Consider the following 20,171-nt stretch of genomic DNA (forward strand, 5'->3'; position numbering starts at 1 on the left):
TTCATCAAAAAAGAAACACAAATGATCAATAAGCATAAGAAAAGATGCTCAGCATTGTTAGTCATCAGGAAATTTAAAATTATACCACAAGAAAATGAAAATTACACAATTAGATACCACTATGATTTCTAGAATGGCTAGATTTTTAAAACACTGATATTGCATTACCAAGTGTTGACAAGACTGTCAGTTAACTGGAATGTCCATACATTGCTAATGTGAATGTAGAATCATACAATCAATTTGGAAAGCAGTTTGGCAGTTTCTTATAAAATTAAACATATACTTACTATATGGTCAGCAATCTTACTTCTCGTTGTTTATTCAAGAGAGATTAAACATATGTCTATACAAGGACTTCTGTGTAAATATTTATAGCAGCTTTATTCATTATATATCCAAACTAAAAACTAGTGCATCAACTAGTGAATGAATGAACAAATTTCTGCTTATACATACCATGTATAGGTGTGTAGTAGTATCATTGTTTTAACTTAAATTTCCCTAATGACATATGACATGGAACATCTCTTCAGGTACTTATTTGCTATCTGTATATTTTCTTTTTTTTTGAGTTGGTCACTCACTCTGTCTCCCAGGATGGAGTGCAGTGGCATGCTCATGGCCACCACAGTCTCACCCTGCTGGGCTCAGGCGATCCTTCTGCTTCAGCCTTCCAAATAGCTGGAACTACAGACATGCTCCATCATGCCTGGCTAATTTTTTTTATTTATTTTTTCACTGGAGAGTCATGGTCTGGTCTTGAGCCTGTGGGCTCAGGCAGTCCTCTCGCCTCCACCTCCCAAAGTGCTGGGATTATAGGCATAAGTCACTGCACCCAGCTTGCATATCTTCTTTGGTGATGTAGCTGTTAAGGTCTTTGGCCTATTTTTTAATAGGGTTATTTGCTTTGTTATTGTTGAATTTTAAGAGTTCTTTGTATTATTTTGGATAACAATTCTTCCTGAGGTACGTCTTTTGCAAGTAATTTCTCTCAGTCTATGGCTTGTCTTTTCATTCTCTTGATGACGTCTTTCACAGAACAGAAATGTTTAAAGTTCAGTTTATTCAGACTTTCTTTCATGGATCATATCTTTGTTTACCTAAACATCTTGGCCAAACTCAAGGTCATCTCAGTTGTCTCCTATGTGATCTTCTAGACGTTTTGTAGTTTTGCACTTTATATTTAGGTGATCCATTTTGAGTTAATTTTTGTGAAGAGTGTAAGGTTTGTATTCAGATTCTTTTTGTTGCATACAGTTGTCCAATTGTTCCAGCAGTGTGTGATGAAAAAATTATCTTTCCTCCAATGTATTCCATTTGCTCTTTTGTCAAAAATCAATCATCTATATTTATGTGGGTATATTGCAGAGCTCTCTATTCTGTTCTATTGATCTATTTATGTGTTGGTTTTCCAGTCCCACACAGTCATGTTACTGTAGCTTTAGAGTAGGTCCTGAAGTTGGACAGCCAGTCCTCCAGCTTTGTACTTCTCCCTCAATAACATATTGACTATTCTGGGTCTTTTGCCGGAGTTTCCATATTAACATTAGAATCAGCTTGTCAACATCCACAAAGTAACTTGCTGGGATTTTTAATGAGATTGCATTGAATCTATACATTAGTTTAGGAAGAACTGACATTTTTCCAATATCCAGTCTTGTCCATGAATTTGAAGTATTTTTACATTGATTTAGATCTTTGACTTCTTTTATCTGCGTTTTATAGTTTTCCTCATAGAGATCTTGTACATATTCTGTTAGATGTATACCTAAATATGTCATTTTGGGAGTGCTAATGTAAATAGTGTGTTGTTAATTTCAAATTCCACTGTTCGGTGCTGGTATATAGAAAAGCAATTGTATGTTACCCTTGTATCCTGCAACATTGCTTCCAGTAAATATTTGTTGATTCTTTCTGATTTTCTACATTAGGCAATTATGTCTTTTGCAAACAAAGACAGTTTTATTTCTTCCTTCCAAATCTGTATGCTTTTTATTTCCTTTCCTTGTCTTACTGCATTTAGCAACAACTTCCAGTTTAATGTTAAAAAACAGTGGTGAGAGAAGACATCCTTGCATTGTTTCTGATCTTAGTTGGAAAGCTTCAAGCTTCTTACCATTAAGATAATGTTAGCTGTAAGATTTTTTAGATTTTTTTTATCAAGTTGAGGAAATTCCTTTCGTTCCTCATTTCCTGAGAGTTTTTATCAACAGTGTGTATTGGATTTTCTCAAATGCTTTTTCTGCATATATTGATAGGAATATATATGGTCTTTCTTCTTCAGCTTAATGTGATGGATTATATTAATTGATTTTCCAATGTTGAACCAGCCTTGCATACCTGGGATAAATCTTACTTAGTTGAGGTGTTTAATTCTTCATACATTGTTGGATTCGATTTGGTAATTAATTTGCTGAGAATCTTTTCATCTGTATTCACAAGAGATATTGGTCTGTAGTTTTCCTGTAATGTTATTGTCTGGTTTTGGTATTTGGTTGAGATTCTCTCCTCTAATGGGTACTGTAGAGAATAGGTATAATTCCTTCCTTAAATACCTATTTAATAGACTGAGTGCAATGACTCATGCCTGTAATCCCAACACTTTGGGAGGCCAAGGTAGGTGGATCGCTTGAGCCAACGAGTTCACGACCAGCCTGGGTAACATAGTAAGACATAAATAAAAATACAAAAAATAAAAAATTAGCAAGGCATGGTAGCATGCACCTGTAATCCCAGCTACTTGGGAGACTGAGGGGGGAATTTGTGAAGATACAGAGGCAGCAACTGTAAACAAATGGGTAAGAGAGAACTTGATTAGCTTAAGGGGATGCAGAATTAGATGAACGCTGACTTATTTTTAGGACCCAGGAAAGTTGTGAGCTGAGGTAGAGAAAGGAAAAGTTTGAAAATGTAATCAAGACATGATGACTGAAGAAATTAAAGAGATTTAGTATCAAGAGATTAAGTGAATTGCTGGGCACAGTGGCTCATGCCTGTAATTCCTGCACTTAGGAAGGACGAGGTGAGAGGATTGTTTGAGCCCAGGAGTTTGAGACCAACCTGGGCAACGTAGCAAGGCCTCGTCTCTACAAGAAAAATTAAAAAATTAGCTGGGCGTGGTGGCACATACCTGTAGTCCCAGCTACTCCGGAGGCTGAGGCAGGAGGATTGCCTGAGCTGGAAGGATTGCCCAAACCCAGGAGGTAGAGACTATGGTGAACTGTGATCGTGCCTCTACACTCCAGTCTAAGCAACAAAGTGAGACCGACTCAAAGAGAGAGAGAGAGATCATGTGGAGATCTACAATCCTTCCAACAAAAGAAAAAACATTCCTGAGGTAGTAGAAGAATAGGAAAGGAAAGAAAATTAGGGCATAAAGAAATTTCAAGGTAGATGGGAGGGAAATGAAAGAAACACTTGTTGGAAGGCTCCTGACCTTCATAAAAAGAAAGTCATCAAATGAGTACAAAGAGGGCTCTGAATGACCTGATAGTCTTAATAAAAGAAGGCACTTTCTAAACTGACCACTATTGAGAATACAGTCATCTAATAGACTTGAATAAAATTATTCCAAGAGCAACAAGAGCCATGTCATGGACTTGTTCGGCATGCTGTCACTAATATTTCACAGCTTCTCTTTTTTTTTCTTTTCTTTTTTTCTTTTTCTTTCCTTTCTATGAGCTTCTCTTAATTCAAACTAGAGGTTGACAAACTATGGCCTGCAGGCCAAATCTAGCTCACTGTCTGTTTTTGTACAGCCTGCAAGCTAAGGATGGTTTTTATATTTTTTAATCATTGAGAGAAAATCAAAATAAGAATAGCATATTTCATGACACATGAAAATTTTATGAAATGTAAATGTGAGTTTATATACATAAAGTTTTATTGGAACACAGTTGCATTCCTTTCTTTATGTATTGTCTATGGCTGCTTTCATATTACAGCTGCACAGCTGAATTGTCACAACAGAGACTATATGGCCCACAAAACCTAAAATATTTGCTCTCTGGTCCTTTACAGAAAAAATTTCCTGACCTCTTATCTAAAGCATTCATGCCAGTGTTTAGTAGTATCAATTAAGTGACAGTGATAAATGTCTATCTTCTTCTCTGAGACCATCTACAAATCTGAGTAGGTGGGTCACCATTTGTAGATGCTTTCTGCATGGCAGCAGTTCTCTTTCTCAAGCATCTCTTTAGCAGGGTAAATGGAAAATTATGACTTGAAACATGTAGTTCTGTTTCTTGGTAAGGGCAAGATGTTACATTCCACTGACTGGAAGAAAAGTTAAACTCTCTACCTCCAAAATTCCTATGTTTTACATAATTAGAACACGTCATGATTTATAGGAAAACATATGGAGCATGATGAAACATCTTGGCCAAACTAAAAATTAGAAGACCAGGAAAACATATATGGTCACCTGTTATTTTTCCCATGATAGGGTTTTTTTTTTAAGCTTTGACAAACTTGAATATTTAATTTTATTTAACAAACACTCACAATAGTGCTTACTGCGCCAGCACAGTTTTAAGCGTTTTACCAGTATCAACTCACTTAATTCTCCTAATAACCTAATGAGATTGTCACTGTAACCATTCTCATTTTATGAATATGGAATCTGAAACACACAGAGCAGTTGAAATTTAAATTCATGTAGTCTGGCTTCAGAATCTTTGCTTAGTGTGCTTGTATGTAAATATTTAAAATCACATTACATAAAAGAATACTTCAACCTTGTGAATCTTCACAATTACTTGCAGTTTTTGAATTACCTAATAGTTTTCCAAAACACATCATCTTCACTGCTTTATTTTTTTACTATTTCAATCCTTAGATGATACTGAGACAGGATTTTCAGTTTTAGCCAGTGTCCATTCAAATAAATTTTTTTTTCCATTTGTTCTTTTTACTACTTATGTTTCTTTTAAAAATAATCTCTGAAAACTGTTTTTAGTATACTTGTGAGACTATATCTCAGAAATGATTAAATCTGTGTTAAATGTTTTTGCTTCCTTTATTACTGATTCCTTCATGTGAACAATATCAGCATTCAGAATTTGCATGGCAAACGAATGTCTTTCCTAAACAGTATTTTGCCTTTCAAAATAGAGTAATGAGTGAATACTCAATGACTTTATAAGGACTCATATAAAAGGTGAAAGATACCCTTTTTGTCTTAAAGATAATTTAGGGGGGAAGGCCTTATTCGTGCGCAGACTGTAAATATTGGTAAGGTGCAGAACCATCTTTGTCCAAAATGAGGAAAATAACTTTTTTCTCTAGCTTTCCATGCCATCCTCTAATGGCCTGAACCTCCGTAAACTCCTGACACATGGGTTTTTCTCTTCCCATGGAGAGCCTTTGTGTATTTTGTTTTTGTGGAGAGTCCTTGCCTGTTTTCTTTTTCATTCATTTTTCAGTAATGTGCTTTGTCTGTGTCTTTCTACTTTAGCAGCCAGTGGTGTGCTGTTGGAGATTGTGTGTGTGATTGTGTATGTGTTTCCAGTATATGTGTGTGTGTGTGTGTGTGTGTGTGTGTGTGTGAGAGAGAGAGAGAGAGAGAGAGAGAGAGAGAGAGAGTTTGCAGCCTCAACTTCCTAGGCTCAGGCAATCCTTCCACTTCAACCTCCCAAATAACTGGAAATACAGGCTCACACCACCTTGCCTCGCAAATTTTTTGATTTTTTTTATTTGTGTGTGTGTGTAAACTGGATCTTGTTATGTTGCAGAGGCTGGTCTCAAACTCCTGGGCTCAAGCAATTCTCTTGCCTCAGTCTCCAGAAGTGCTGGGATTACAAGTATGCACCACTGAACCCAGCCCTTTTTTTTTTTATTTTTCCTTTCTTGGATACCACATGCTAGAGCACAAAAGCCTAGAAACTTGAGGCAGACCTGAGAGCAAATTCTAGCTTTCCTACTTATGTGGGCAAGTTATTAACTTCTCTGAGTCTCAGAATCTTTATCTCTAAAAAGAACGCAACCCTAAATTCTGTGTTAGCAGTTTAAAGGTGATTAAATGAAAACATATACACCTGTATGTGAAAAGCAAAAACACAAGACGCTCTAATGTTGGGCTTCTTTCCTTTGTATTGGTATATACACGTGTTGACAGGCATCATGCCAATTCAAGCTTCCTTAGTCAACACCTTTAGAACTCCTCATCGACTTTCTATCACAAGCCTCTCACAACTCACTTGGATCATGGATACAATAGAAAGTGAGAGGAGAGAAATAGGAGGTAGAACAATAATAAAAGCACCAAATTTTCACCAATCTAGAGAGGAGGAACAACACTTTCTGGAATGAGAGGACAGGAAACATGTAGAGAGAAAAGTGAGGCCTAATAAAATATTCAGGAAGAGAAAACATTTTTCAAAATAATAATATGGTATTTTAGAATGTTTTATTTTGTATTAATTAACATATACTATTAGTATCTGCTGCATTTCTTTGACTGTATTAAGTTCTTTATTATTGTGTTTTTATCCTGAGATGTTTCTAGTCATAAATAGGTGGTTAAATAGATACACCTAGGTATGTAGCCATTTTTTGGAACTTTATAAGCTTTTTCTCATTTCATAAGTAGCAGTATAAAATAAAAATGTGATCATAACATAATATGTGTTTACTGGCTGCCTAACTGGAATATTATATTTAATGTCTACTTATTTGAACATCCCAAGGTAGTATTTTGCAGAAAAACTAATAAGTAGTTACTTAGTCCAGTAATTCTAATGAGAGAAAATAAGAGATGAGAACATAGACCTAACAAAGTGATTTATTTAGTTCTTCTCATTATTGTTATATTTTCTTTACCTCTGTTTTACAGGCCTTCATGATAGACTTTATTACATATGGGGAGGCTAGTGAACCACACTTAAACTCCTAAAATCGTGTGTAAATTTTGCAATAATTTTAACTTATTACAGGACTCGGATCCTGTCACATCGCATGATTTTGCTATTTTTTGCATTTTCGTTCTAAGTTGCTTTTAGGGTGTTGTCATGTCTCTTTCTACCACCTTAGCCATTACCCAAACTGTATATTTTTAGAAACTTTAATCTTTTTTGTAGCTTGGTTATACCTATCCTATAATCATTTTGGTTTCTCTTTTCTTCACTCCCTGTAATTTGTTTTTGTCTTTTACTGACACCCAAACCTGGAAATAATCTTTATTCGTTGTTTTTATCATACTTGAGAAGAGACTACACCTCATCAGATTAGTTTTTTAATGTTTTCTATCCTCACCTGAACCTATTTAGCAATTTTAATTTCATAATATAACACCTAAAAGTCTCATGGTTAATATGCCTTCATTTATTCATTCAATGAATACTAAGAGCTTAAAATACATCAGGTATATCATGTCATTAAGAGCTTGTAATGGCCGGGCTTGGTGGCTCAGCCTGTAATCCCATGCTTTGGGAGGCCGAGGTGAGTGAATTGCCTGAGACCTACCTGGGCAACTTGGCGAGACCTCATCTCTACAATAAATCAAAAAATTAGCCAGGCGTGGTAGCGCGTGCCTGTAGTTCCAGCTACTTGGAAGGCTGAGGCAGAAGGATCGCCAGAGCCCAGCAGGTCAAGGCTGCAGTGGTCGGGAACATGCCACTGCACTCAAGTCTGGGTGACAGAGTGAAACTCCAACTAAAAAAAAAAAAAAAAAGAGCGTGTAATATACCAGGCAATACACTAGATTCTAGGAATCCAGAAATGACTAGGCAAGGTTCCCATACTCAAGTAACTTATGTTTTTAATTGTACCGTGCACTGTTGTGAGCATTTTACTAGCTCATTTAATCATGCCCAAGTCCTTCCGCAAAGATTATAATTCAGAAGGTCTAAATAGTGGAACCATGGCATAGTGTCCTTAGAAGTCCCACAAGTCAGACCGGAAGCAGTGGCTCACGCCTGTAATCCCAGCACTTTGGGAAAGCAAGGAGAGAGCATTACCTGAGCCCAAGGGTTTGAGACCACCCTGGGCAACTTGGCAAGACCTCCTCTCTACCATAAATCAAGAAAAATTAGCCAGACATGATGATGGCACAGGCCTGTAGTTCCAACTACTTGGAAGACTGAGGTAGAAGGGTCGACTGAGCCCAGCAGCTCAAGGCTGCAGTGACTGTGAGCATGCCACTACACTCCAGCCTGGACAACAGAGTGAGATTCCAAATTAAAAAAAAAGGCACTTTGCAGATGCCGCCACCTTGAGCCTTTTCCCATCATCTATGGTCAACCCCACTGTGTTCTTCGACATCGCCGTCAACAGGGAGCCCTTGGGCTGCATCTCCTTCGAGCTATTTGCAGACAAAGTTCCAAAGACAGCAGAAAACTTTCGTGCTCTGAGGACTGGAGAGAAAGGATTCGGTTATAAGGGTTCCTGCTTTCACAGAATTATTCTAGGGTTTATTTGCCAGGGTGGTGACTTTCCAAGCCATATGGCACTGGCGGCAAGTCCATTCATGGGGAAAACTTTGATGATGAGAACTTCATCTTGAAGCATACACGTCCCAGCATCTTGTCCATGACAAATGCTGGACCCAACACAAATGGTTCCCAGCTTTTCATCTGCACTACTAAGACTGAACAGTTGGATGGCAAGCATGTGGTTTTTGGCAAGGTGAAAGAGGGCATGAATGTTGTGCAAGCCATGGAGGGCTTTGGGTCCAAGAATGGCAAGACCGGCAAGAAGATCACCATTGCTGACTGGACAACTCTAATAAATTTGACTTGTTTTATCTTAAACTACCAGATCATTCCTTCTGTAGCTCAGGAGAGCATTCCATCCCATTTGCTTGTAGTATCCCTATAATCTTTGTGCTCTTGCTACAATTCTTTGGATTCTATATTTTCCTTATTCCCTTCCACCTCTAGTTGGATTTCAGAGAAGTAAAAACTAAATAACAACATCAAAAAAAAAAGTCCTACAAGTCATTCTGATGGTCCTTTCTGGTTAACCTAGATAGAATCACGCTCAGGAGTTATCCCTTAGGAAAGAGAAATGTCTTGCTGATGATAAAGCTTTTCTACCAAACCGCCTGAACTTAAAAGCCCAGGACTCTGGTTGCTAGATCCCTATTCAGGAGTTCCCTTGCTAGACTTCTTTTAGAATTCTTTACCCCATTTTCAGAACACTAATTCATATAAATTAAGATCAATAGACCTTGCCTATTATTAGAAAATTGATCTAGATAAATGACTTTTACTTTCCCTTTTGCCTTTTACAGTACTTTGTGTGTTAACCGTAGTAAATGATGTCCTTTCTTTGAGCTATATATTATGTAAAAATAGGACAAAATCATGATTTGTCTCTATCATGCTACTGTTAACACTTCATATTAGTCTTCATGAAAGCATCTCTCCAAAAAGTTTTTTTTAATGACTTTTAGAGCCGGTTTGTATACTAGGAGTGTTTTTCTTTAATGTAGCCCAACACTCTGAGGTATATATTAAAAGCAGCATGAAATAGAGTTTTGAGTGCTATAAAGCTCTGATATAATAAACACACTCTTGGTTCAAAGGATGATTCAAGCTGAATTTTAAGTGCTTGTTGTCATGTTGCCACAATAGGGAAAACTGACCCACTCAAACACTGTTATAAAATGTTTTATTCTAATTTTATCTCCTGCATGCTTTGATTTATTTTAAGGCAACATTCCTTTCATTATATTTGTTTCACTTAAGTACTTTTATCTTCACATACCTGTAGTACCTATTTTTTGCCTTTATAAAATTACCAAATATTACTATATGTTGCTTAATTTATTAATGACATAACATGTTTTATTTGATCATGATATGATAAATTCAATGAATTACTCTAGACGCATGCCTGAAATTCTTATAAATCCATGGTACAGTTGTTAAACATACTCGGCGTTTTTAACTCAGCAAAAAGAGATTTCTCACATTCATTTAAGAATTAACTTGTAAGCCAAAAATGACAGATGTAGTATTACAGCTGAGAAGTAAACTGGCTAAAGAAATTATCTAAATGGCAGAAATGTTTGCAGAAACACCCAAATGCTGTTTAAATCCCTTTCTCTTGTCGTGTAGTAATCACTGGTGCAACATTAATGTTAGTTTTATAAGTTTTCCCTACCTCCTTGGTTTTCAATTTGGAAAAGTTCATAAGTGGAAAGAAAAAAATAGCTGCTAGAACTCTGTTTTTCTATAATTTTAGATAGATATTTTTTAACTTCTGTAATTGCTCCTCTAATTTCTTTTTTTTTTTTTTTTTGAGTTGGAGTCTCACTCTGTCGCCCAAGCTGGAGTGCAGTGGCATGCTCCCAGCCACCTCGACCTGCTGGGCTCCGGCGATCCTTCTGCCTCAGCCTTCCAAGTAGCTGGAACTACAGGCAGGTGCTACCACGCCTGGCTAATTTTTTGATTTACTGTAGAGATGAGGTCTCACCAAGTTGCCCAGGTGGGTCTTGGACCCGCTGGCTCAGGCAATCCACAACCTCCCAAAGTATGGGATTACAGGCTGAGCCACCGAGCCCATAATTTCATTGAAAATAATTTTGATTCAGTAAAATACATTCAGATATGTATTTTAAAACTTTTATCATTGTTGAGGATATGGAGAAGCCGTTATTTCATATACTTCTGTAGCATTTTAAATTGATATAGCCATTTGGGAGGAAAACTGGGCAGTATCACAGTATAAATTTTTTTGACCCAACAATTTTACTTCATCTTACCTTTCTTAGAGAAACATTCACTTGTGTCTGGGAGGCAATTATTAGAAGAAACTTTGAAGTATTTTGAAAAAATCTTAATGTTTATCAGTTTAGAATTAAATGAACTGGAATTAACCAAATGATTATGTCCACATCGTGGTCTAATTATGTAGCAAGTGAGAATAGTGAGATACAGACATGGAAGGATATCCTTAAGTGAAAAAAGGAAGTAATGGAGAGAAGAATATTGTATTTGCTATGATGCCACTTGTGTAAAAAAGGAAAAGGAGACTGGTATATTATTCCATGTATGATAAACATGCATGTTTTAAAAATCTGCTTAGAAAAATATACAGAGCCGGGTGCGGTGACTTAAGCCTGTAACCCCAGCACTTTGGGAGGCCAAAGCAAGAGGATTGTCTGAGCTCGGGAGTTGGAGACCAGCCTGAGTAACATGGTGAAACCTCGTCTCTACAATAAATCAAAAAATTAACTAGGCGGTGTGGCTCGTGCCTGTAGTTCCAGCTACTTGGAAGACTGAGGCAGAAGGATAATCTGAGCCCAGCAAGCAGGTCAACGCTGCAGTGGCTGTGAGCATGCCACTGCACTCCAACCTGGCCAACATGAGACTCCAACTCAAAAAAAAGGAAAAAGAAAAATACACAGAAAACTGATAACAGAGGTTTTTTCTGAAAGGAGAAATGGAGTTGAGAGTGGTGATGAAATAGTCTGCAATATTTATTTGTAATGTTTGGAGTCTTTACCCTAAGAATTGATTTGATAAGTTACTTTTGTATTTGAGAATAAATTTGAAAATATTTGCTTGTGCAAAGAAGAGGAGAAGGAAATATATGAAAATTTAAGCAGTAGTTATCCTTATGAGCAAGTTATCCTTATTTGCACTGCTAGAGTGCAGTGGCAGGATCATGGCTCACCACAGCCTTGAACTTTTTGGCTCAGGCGATCCTTCTGCTTCATCCTCCCAAGTAGCAGAGACTGCAAGCATGTGCCACCATACCCAGCTAATTTTTTATTTATTTATTTTAGGGACAGGTTCTCACTGTGCTGCCCAGCCTGAATTTCTTCCTCCCTCCCCTTCTTCCTTCCTTGGAATAAATCATCCAGATGTTTGGTCTAATATGTCAGAGTGTAACAAGAACAACTTTCCTCATAATCTATGTGTAAAGACTGTTGGTGAAAATACTGTTATGAAAGCCTGTTATTATTTGACATTATATCCAGTACTTTTGTTATCAAAAGTGTTTTCTCATTTCTGAGAATTTAGTGTTATGTTGATGTCTCTCCTGCAGTTATTTCTTAGTGTTACAGAACACGCCATGCTGCGGGGAGTTTAATTTATACTAGCCTAAGAGCATTTCTCATGGGCTAACTTCCTTGTAGCTCCCTGTATAGGGGCTAATTTTCACCTTTTAACATTTCTTCTCCTTGTACTTCTAACCCCAAAATATCTGTTGCAGTAAATATTTCTTAAGAACAAACAGTTCATTCTGGTCCTTTCTATTATTATTTTTAAAAATAATGGTATGTGATATATGGGTGGGTTTTATGAAAACTAAAAACCCAGTTACAAATGTAGCATAAAGACAAATGAGCCAAATTTGGGGCCTGGGAATGAGATGGTTGTGAAGATTCTGACTGTATTTTAACTTTATGAGAACTTTTACCTCTTCAGTTTACTATGCTAAATCAGAATATCAACAATGAAGTTGCTAATGTGTGAATAATATTGACTTAGTTCAAATAAGATGTTCAGACTGAAAGGATGAAATGAGAAGTCTGAGTCAGCAAAGTAAAATGTGACAGGTTCTATTAGCAAAACAAGTGAAGTGGAAGTTACCTGAAACTGTCGGACTCTTGGCATATCACAGCTTCTATGTTGCTGTGATGTTTGTTCAGCATTTTTTTTTTTTAATTTTTTTATTTTGAGGATCCAGGGTACAATTCAGGGTTAGGCATACAAATTTTCATTATGCAGTTACCCTTGTTGTTCAGCATTGTCATGGTTTGATTTAATGAATTAAAATAATTACAAAGAATAATGATTTTAGGCAGATTCTTTCACTTATATAAACAACGTGGCAATAGTGTGGTCCTTTAGAATTGTTGGTTTTTGTAGAAACTTTAATGTATTCAACTTAGTATACTCAGATTCATAGGAGATAGTGTTATCTCCTAGATAGTTTATTGTCTAACTTTGTTAAATTGTGTTCTAAATCTCTGAATATTGTTTACTGATTAACTTCTAAATATAGAGAAAGAATATTAGCGTTTAAAGTAATTTTCAGCCGGGCTCAGTGGCTCAGCCTGTAATCCTAGCACTTTGGGAGGCCGAAGTGAGTGGATTACCTGAGCCCGCGGGTTCGAGACCTGCCTGGGCAACTTGACTTATCTCTACAATAAATCAAAAATTAGCCGGGCATGGTAGTGTGCGCCTGTAGTTCCAGCTACTTGGAAGGCTGAGGCGGAAGGATCACCGGAGCCCAGCAGGTCAAGACTGCAGTGGCCAGGAGCGGCCATTGCACTCCAGTCTGGGTGACAGAGTGAGACTCCAACTCAAAAAGTAAATAAATAAATAAATAAAGTAATTTTCAGGTGCAAAGAATAAAAACAGGGTGCTAAAAACAGTCTGTAACTACCCTGTGGGGGTTGGCATTGCTATTAGAAGCATCCACGATGTCTTGAATCCATATAAAGGCACGATGTGCAGTTTAATCTTTTCAAAACAAATTATCTGAAAGATCAATATCACATCCTAAATGACTTATCCAGAATTTATTTCAGTAATGCAGTCTATGTGTGTTCCAACACAAAAGTTGCCATTCACCTTCAAGCCTCATAGTAGTGTGTAATATGCATTGTGTGGAGTTTCCACTAATCTGAATGTGAGGAGCTTGTACCAAAGATAGACATGCCAAGAGTGAAGTAGCAAATAGCACATATCTAATGTCTGTCTTCTCTGATTGCACTTTGAATGTTATTGTCACTTACAGGAGTGAAATGACCTTTAAAAAATATTTGTAAAAATTTTTTTAGGTTTATCTTACCTCCAAATATCTTATAATAGTAGAAGGACTGTTGCTGTGGAATATAATATAAAATTGGGTTTAAGACTCAACCTGAAATTTACTAATAGCTTGTTCTGTTAAAGAAATTATATAACATCTTTGAACTTAAGGTTATTCATCTGCAAAATAGGTCTGTTGTGAGAACTAAATAAGATATTATGGATAAACAGGCCATGCTTTCTGCTTCCCTGCCATGCACATACTCAGTTTCTTGTCCCTGGAATCCTTCCCACCCCATTTCTCTGCTTACCTTACACACAGGCACACAGATACACACAACCCTGTATACCCCTTCACAAACCAAGTTAGGTCTCCTTCCTTTGTGTTCGCATTGAATCTAAGGGATTACCCTGTTGAAGCACTGACCATACTTGATTGAGTTTTCATTTTTATTTGCCTCTCTTCCACAGAAGACTGTAAGTTGTTTAAGGGGGAAAAGCAATATTTTATCTACCAATGTGTGCCCATTACTTAGCATAGTGACTAACTCAATAAATATTTGAATAAGTCGATTTCAATAACATATCTAGCATTATGCTGGGATTATAATAGGCTCTCTATAAAGATATAATGTGTCTATGTTTTGCTTGCTGTAAGAACACAATCAACCTGAAATATTTTCAAATTTATAGTATGTAGTAGTTTATATTTTAAATGGAAATGTTTTATTACTAACTATACTTATGGAATGAAGAGAATGTTCCTTTTCTGTGAGTAAAAGACTAGTTGTACAAACCGAAGGTAAGTATAGAACTGCACTATGTCTTCATAATATCCAACTATATATATTTACCAACTTAAATTTATTTTACAAACGTTTCAATAATTTACAGTTTGATGTGCATATTTCATGCCATTCTTCTCCTTTTGACGTTCTCTCTTTTATTTTTTTTTGAGTTGGAATCACTCCATCGCCCAGGCTGGAGTGCAGTGGTATGCTCATGGCAATCCCAGCATCGACCTGCTGAACTCAGGCGATCCTTCTGCCTCAGCCTTCCAAGTAGCTGGAACTACAGGTGCACACTACCATGCCTGATTAATTTTTTGATGGATTGTAAAGATGAAGTCTCGCCAAGTTGCCCAGGCTGTTCTTGAACCCATAGGCTCAGGCAATTCTCTCACCTCAGCCTCCCAAAGTGCTGGGGTTTCAGGCTTAAACCACTGTGACCGGCCTCCTTCTGACATTCTTTAGACTTAGAATGAAATAGCAAGCTCAGAAACAGTGCTGTAGATTTTTAAGGCCTATGAAGAGTATAGAAATTAAGTTGTTTTAAGCAATATATCTGAAATTTGCTGTTACCATTTTTTTTTATGTCTTACAGCTGGGCGTGGTGACTCACGCCTGTAATCCTAGGACTTTGGAAGGCCAAGGTGAGCGGATTACCTGAGCCTAGGGATTTGAGACCAGTCTGGGCAACTTGGCAAGACCTCGTCTCTACAATAAATCAAAACATTAGCTGGACATGGTGGCACACGCCTGTAGTTCCAGTACTTGGAAGGCTGAGGTGAAAGGTTCACCTGAGCCCAACAGGTTGAAGCTCCAATGTCTGTGAGCGTGCCACTGAACTCCAACCTGGACTACAGAGTGAGACTCTGACTCAAAAAAAATTTTTTTTTAAATAAGTTTTGCAAAATAATAGTAACAATAGGCAAAAATTCTCTTTAGATGGAAAGCATGAAAATGAGGGTAGAATAGAGGAAATTAATTGATGTCTTCTGGACTTACATATCTATACATATGCCTATCTAAATTATTTATAAAAGCTTTTCTGAATAAATATAAAGTATTACCTGCACAAATATGAGGGTATAGAAAAAGTTGGAGTAAGGTTTACATTTATATAAATCATTCAGATTGTTGTCTTTGGAGTCTCATAACCATTCTGCTTCTTTCAGGTACAGAGAACTACAGCTTAGTACAGAAAGCAGAGTAACAGAATTTCTCCATCAAAGTAAAGTAAAATCTTTTGAAAGTGAACGTGTTCAACTTCTACAAGAGGAAACAGCCAGAAATCTCACGAAGTGTCAACTGGAATGTGAAAAGTATCAGAAAAAATTGGAGGTACGTGTACAGTCTCTTCTTTCAACATTAACATATCATATAAGCTCCCTAAGTAAAAGGCTTATATTGAGTTTTCTACTATAGTACCTGGCACTGTCCTGCATAGAAAAAAAAAACAAGGAAATATGTATTTTAGAAAGATGTATGCCAAAAAAGGCTGGAATTGTTAAAATACAAAAAAAAAAAAAAAAAAGATCTCATTCATGGTGCAGAATCTATATGAAAGACACTTTAGAACTCCGCTGACATATATAAGAAGAAATACCATTATTCTAAAAGAGAATATTCAGAATTACATGTTTTTCAGTTTTCATTATGTAATATTATATATTCATTTATTATCAAATGTTGGCCTACTTTTTTTTAACTTAATAAAGTAATTCCGTAGTACAACTGGAAGGAAAACCAAATACAGACTAGTCGATATCTTTAAAGATATTTGTGTTATTATGACAAAGGACCTGGGTTCTTAATTTTGAAACATCCTTTTTTTATCAAGAAGACATGTCTTCCTCTTCTACACAAATAAATGAAAAAAAGAATGGACCATTTCTAGGAAAAGAAATGCAAATTGCTAATAAATAAATAAAGGTATGAATTCCCACTAATAATTAAAGAAATATGCATTTATAAATTTTTTTTTTTTTTTTTTTTTGAGTAGAAGTCTCACTCTGTCACCCAGGCTGAAGTGCAGTGGCATGCTCATGGCCACTTCAGCCTCTACCTGCTGGGCTCAGGCAATCCTTCTGCCTCAACCTTCCAAGTAGCTAGAACTACCGGCATGTGCTACCACGCCCAGCTAATTTTTGATTTATTGTAGAGAGGAGGTCTCACCATGTTGCCCAGGCTGGTCTCAAACCCACGGGCTTAGGCAATCCTCTTGTTTCGGCTTCTCAAAGTGTCGGGATTATAGGCTTGAGCCACTGCACCCAGCCTAAGAAAAATTTTTACTTCTACATAGCTGTATTGTTTTTATTTATCTATTTTTTTTTTATTTTTGAGTTGGAGTCTCACTCTGCTGCCCAGACTGGAGTGCAGTGACACTCACAGCCACCCAGTGTCAACCTGCTGGGCTCTGGTGATGCTTCCGCCTCAGCCTTCCAAGTAGCCAGAACTACAGGCATGCTACCACACCCAGGTAATTTTTTATTTATTGTAGAGACAAGGTCTCGCCAAATTTCCCAGGCTGGTCTTGAACTGGTGGGCTCAAGCAATCCACTTTCAGCCTGGAGTTACAGGCTAAGCCACTGAGCTCGGCCTTGTTTTTAAATTGCTGGCAAGAGTACCCTTAAATGGGAAATCTCATGCAGTTACAAAAATGGAACACCCTTTCTGAAGATTATGGTAATCTGTGTTAAAGTCCTTAAAAAATTGATCCAGTAATTTTATTTTTTTATTTTTGATACCAGTCTGATCTAGTAATTTTAGTTAAAGGAATTTTATCTAAGGAAATAGTAAGAGATGCATATGAAGGTTAATATTAATGATATACATCAGGCGTCGCACAGTGGCTCACATCTGTAATCCCAGCACATTGGAAGACCAAGGCAAAGGATTACATGAGTCCAGGAGCTTGAGACCAGCCTGGGCAACATGGTCAGACCTCGTCTCTACAATAAATAAAAAATATTAACCAGGCATGGTGGCACACGTCTTTAGTCTCAGCTACTTTGAAGGCTGAGACAGAAAGATTGCCTGAGCCTAGCAGGTCAAGGCTGCAGTAGTGGTGATCATGCCACTGCACTCTGAGTGACAGAGTTAGACTCCAACTCAAAAAAAAAAAAAAAAATTATGTTCATCACAACATTATTATAGTAAAAATTAGAAGTAACTTAAATGTCCAACAGAAGATAAACAATTTTTAATTAGTGTGTTATAAATTGTGTTTTTTGCCATGTCCATTCATTATACGATTGCATGCAATTATGTTCTTGAATATTTTAGATTTGAGGGAAACGCTCATTAAAAACATTGAATGTCCAAGCACAGTGGCTCTCGCCTGTAATCCCAACACTTCAGGAGACTGAGTCAGGAGGATGTCTTGAAACCATGAATTCGAGACCAGGCTAGGCAGCATAGCAAGACCTTGTGTCTACAAAAACATAAAAAACAATAGATGGGCATATTGGCATGTGCCTGTAGTCCCCACTAATTAGGAGGCTGAGGCAAAAGGATGACCTGATCCCAGGAGTTAAGGCTACAGTGAGTCATGATCATGCCACTGCACTCCAGCTTGGGAGACAGAGTGAAACTCCAACTCAAAAAAGAAGAAACATTGAATTAAGGATGAAACTATGTCACTCGCATGACCATGACTACAGGTTACATGTCCAGTAAAAGTCATTAATGTACACAGAAAAAGATTTGAAGGAAATATATCCAAATATTAAAGTCTATTTCTGATGGTATAATTATGGGTGATTTTTATTTTCTTCATTCTCCTCACTAGATCTTAAGTTCCATAATGTCAGAACCTGCACCTTTTTAAAAATGACCAATGTTTTTCCAGGTTTTAGTCCGAGCTGGCATGTAGTTAATTGAATTGATAGTATTCAGTACTTTCTAACTGAGATCTGTTAGATCATAAGCATTGTGCCGAACCTGATTACATATACGACTTTTAACAAGAAATGATTCTTCTAAAAGAAGCTCACAGATTTGAACAGGGATTTGAACAGAGCTTTCTGTGTTTATGGAAGTGTTTCATATCTGCATTCTTCAGTAACCACTTGCAGCATGGTGGCTGTTTAAGCACTTGAAATGTGGTTAGCCTCTGATTTTAGTTAACCTTACGTAAATTAAATCTAAATGTAATTATCCACATGTGGCTAGTGGCTCTGGTAGTGGCCCACATGCTCTAGACAGCTAACCAGATCATACAAGTTTTTACTGTCAGTCAGTTGTAAGATTTGGAAGCTTTCCTTTTTAGTTTTATCATAAAAGAAAACTGGAAATCTTTTCTGCTCAAATTGGATTTCTTACAGCAATACTGAGTAGTGGTTAGGCCTGTGGGCTTAGGGTCAGCTGACCTAAGATTTGAATCCCAGTTACTCATTGCTTTCTGGATAAATTATTCATTTTCTTTGAGCCTTGGTTGCTATCCCTTGCCAGATGGGAATAATAAAAACAATGTCTTTATAATGTTATTAGAGAGTCTGTTTGGCACATATAAAGCACACATTTATGTTTAGCACCTATTCATAGAAATTCTCAAAATATTTTTGCTTTGCTCCTATAGAATTTTGTTTTAAGTAAGTTAGGAAATGCTGGGGGGATAAAAAGAAAGATAACAGAAGGAAGTATTCGCCCCCCAAAAGATAAATATTTGTGGGATAAAAGATAAATGAAGTTTTCTGGTTCACTTTTCAGCTCCTGCCATAGTATACCAGCTAGTAAACTCAAGCATTTGACTCTTCTGATTTTCCTTGCTGCATATGAAAGTCTTTTACAGTTATGAAAAAATATCATTGTAGGTCATTAAACAGAAACCAAGAGGCAAAGAAACTGAAAGGTAGTCAATTAGAAGCCTTTCTCAACCGGGCTCAGTGGCTCGACTTGTAATCCCAGCACTTTGGGAGGCTGAGACAAGTGGATTGCCTGAACTCAGAGGTTCGAGACCAGCCCAGGCAACTTGGCGAGACCTCATCTCTACAATTAAAAACAAAAAAAATTAACCAGGTGTGGTAGCACACACCTGTAGTTCCAGCTACTTGGAAGGCTGCGGCAGAAGGATCGCTGGAGCCCAGCAGGTGGATGCTGGGGTGGCCTTGAGCATGCTACTGCTCTCCAGCCTGAGCAACGGAGTGAGACTCCAACTCAAAAACAAAAAACAAAAAAAAACCTTTCTCAACTGAAACTTAATCAGATGTGAATTCATTTTTCCCAAATCATAATTTAATTAGGTTATAAGGTGAATATCATAAAATGCAACTGTTTGTCTTTAATCTGGAAATATATATGTATGCTTGTAGTCAAAATTCCAAAATACTCCTTTTTAAATGACATTTAATCGATTTTTTTTTTTTTTTTTTGCAGAGAGTAGGTCTTGCTATGTTGCCCAGGCTGGTCTTGAACTCCTGGGCTCAAATTATCCTCTCATCTTGGCCTCCCTAAGTGCTGGGATTATAGGTGTGAGCTACCAATTGATATTTTAAGGCCACATAATAACATGGAAAATGCACTTTTATTATAATAGATAAAAACAGCTTTTTGCACAACTGTATGAGCTAGCTTTTTAAGTATGCATGAGGTGGGAAAAATGATTTTGAAGAAATACACCATAAATTGTATAGTGGTTGTGATTGATTAACAAATTGGCCTTGAGTGATTGGTGTTT

At 37.0% G+C, this 20,171-nt stretch overlaps 1 protein-coding gene across 1 annotated transcript in view; it reads left to right on the forward strand.

The window, feature by feature from the left end:
- PIBF1 (progesterone immunomodulatory binding factor 1) overlaps positions 1-20,171 on the forward strand; it is a 234,535-nt gene that overhangs the window by 102,966 nt on the left and 111,398 nt on the right. Inside the window, exon 11 of the mRNA XM_008055961.1 lies at positions 15,670-15,835. Within this exon, the coding sequence (XP_008054152.1) occupies positions 15,670-15,835 (166 nt within the window). The remainder of the gene's footprint in view (positions 1-15,669; positions 15,836-20,171) is intronic.

The sequence above is a fragment of the Carlito syrichta genome, unplaced genomic scaffold (assembly GCF_000164805.1).
Source record: "Carlito syrichta isolate Samal-C Ts95f unplaced genomic scaffold, Tarsius_syrichta-2.0.1 Scaffold302053, whole genome shotgun sequence".
NCBI classification, from domain to species: Eukaryota; Metazoa; Chordata; class Mammalia; order Primates; family Tarsiidae; genus Carlito; species Carlito syrichta.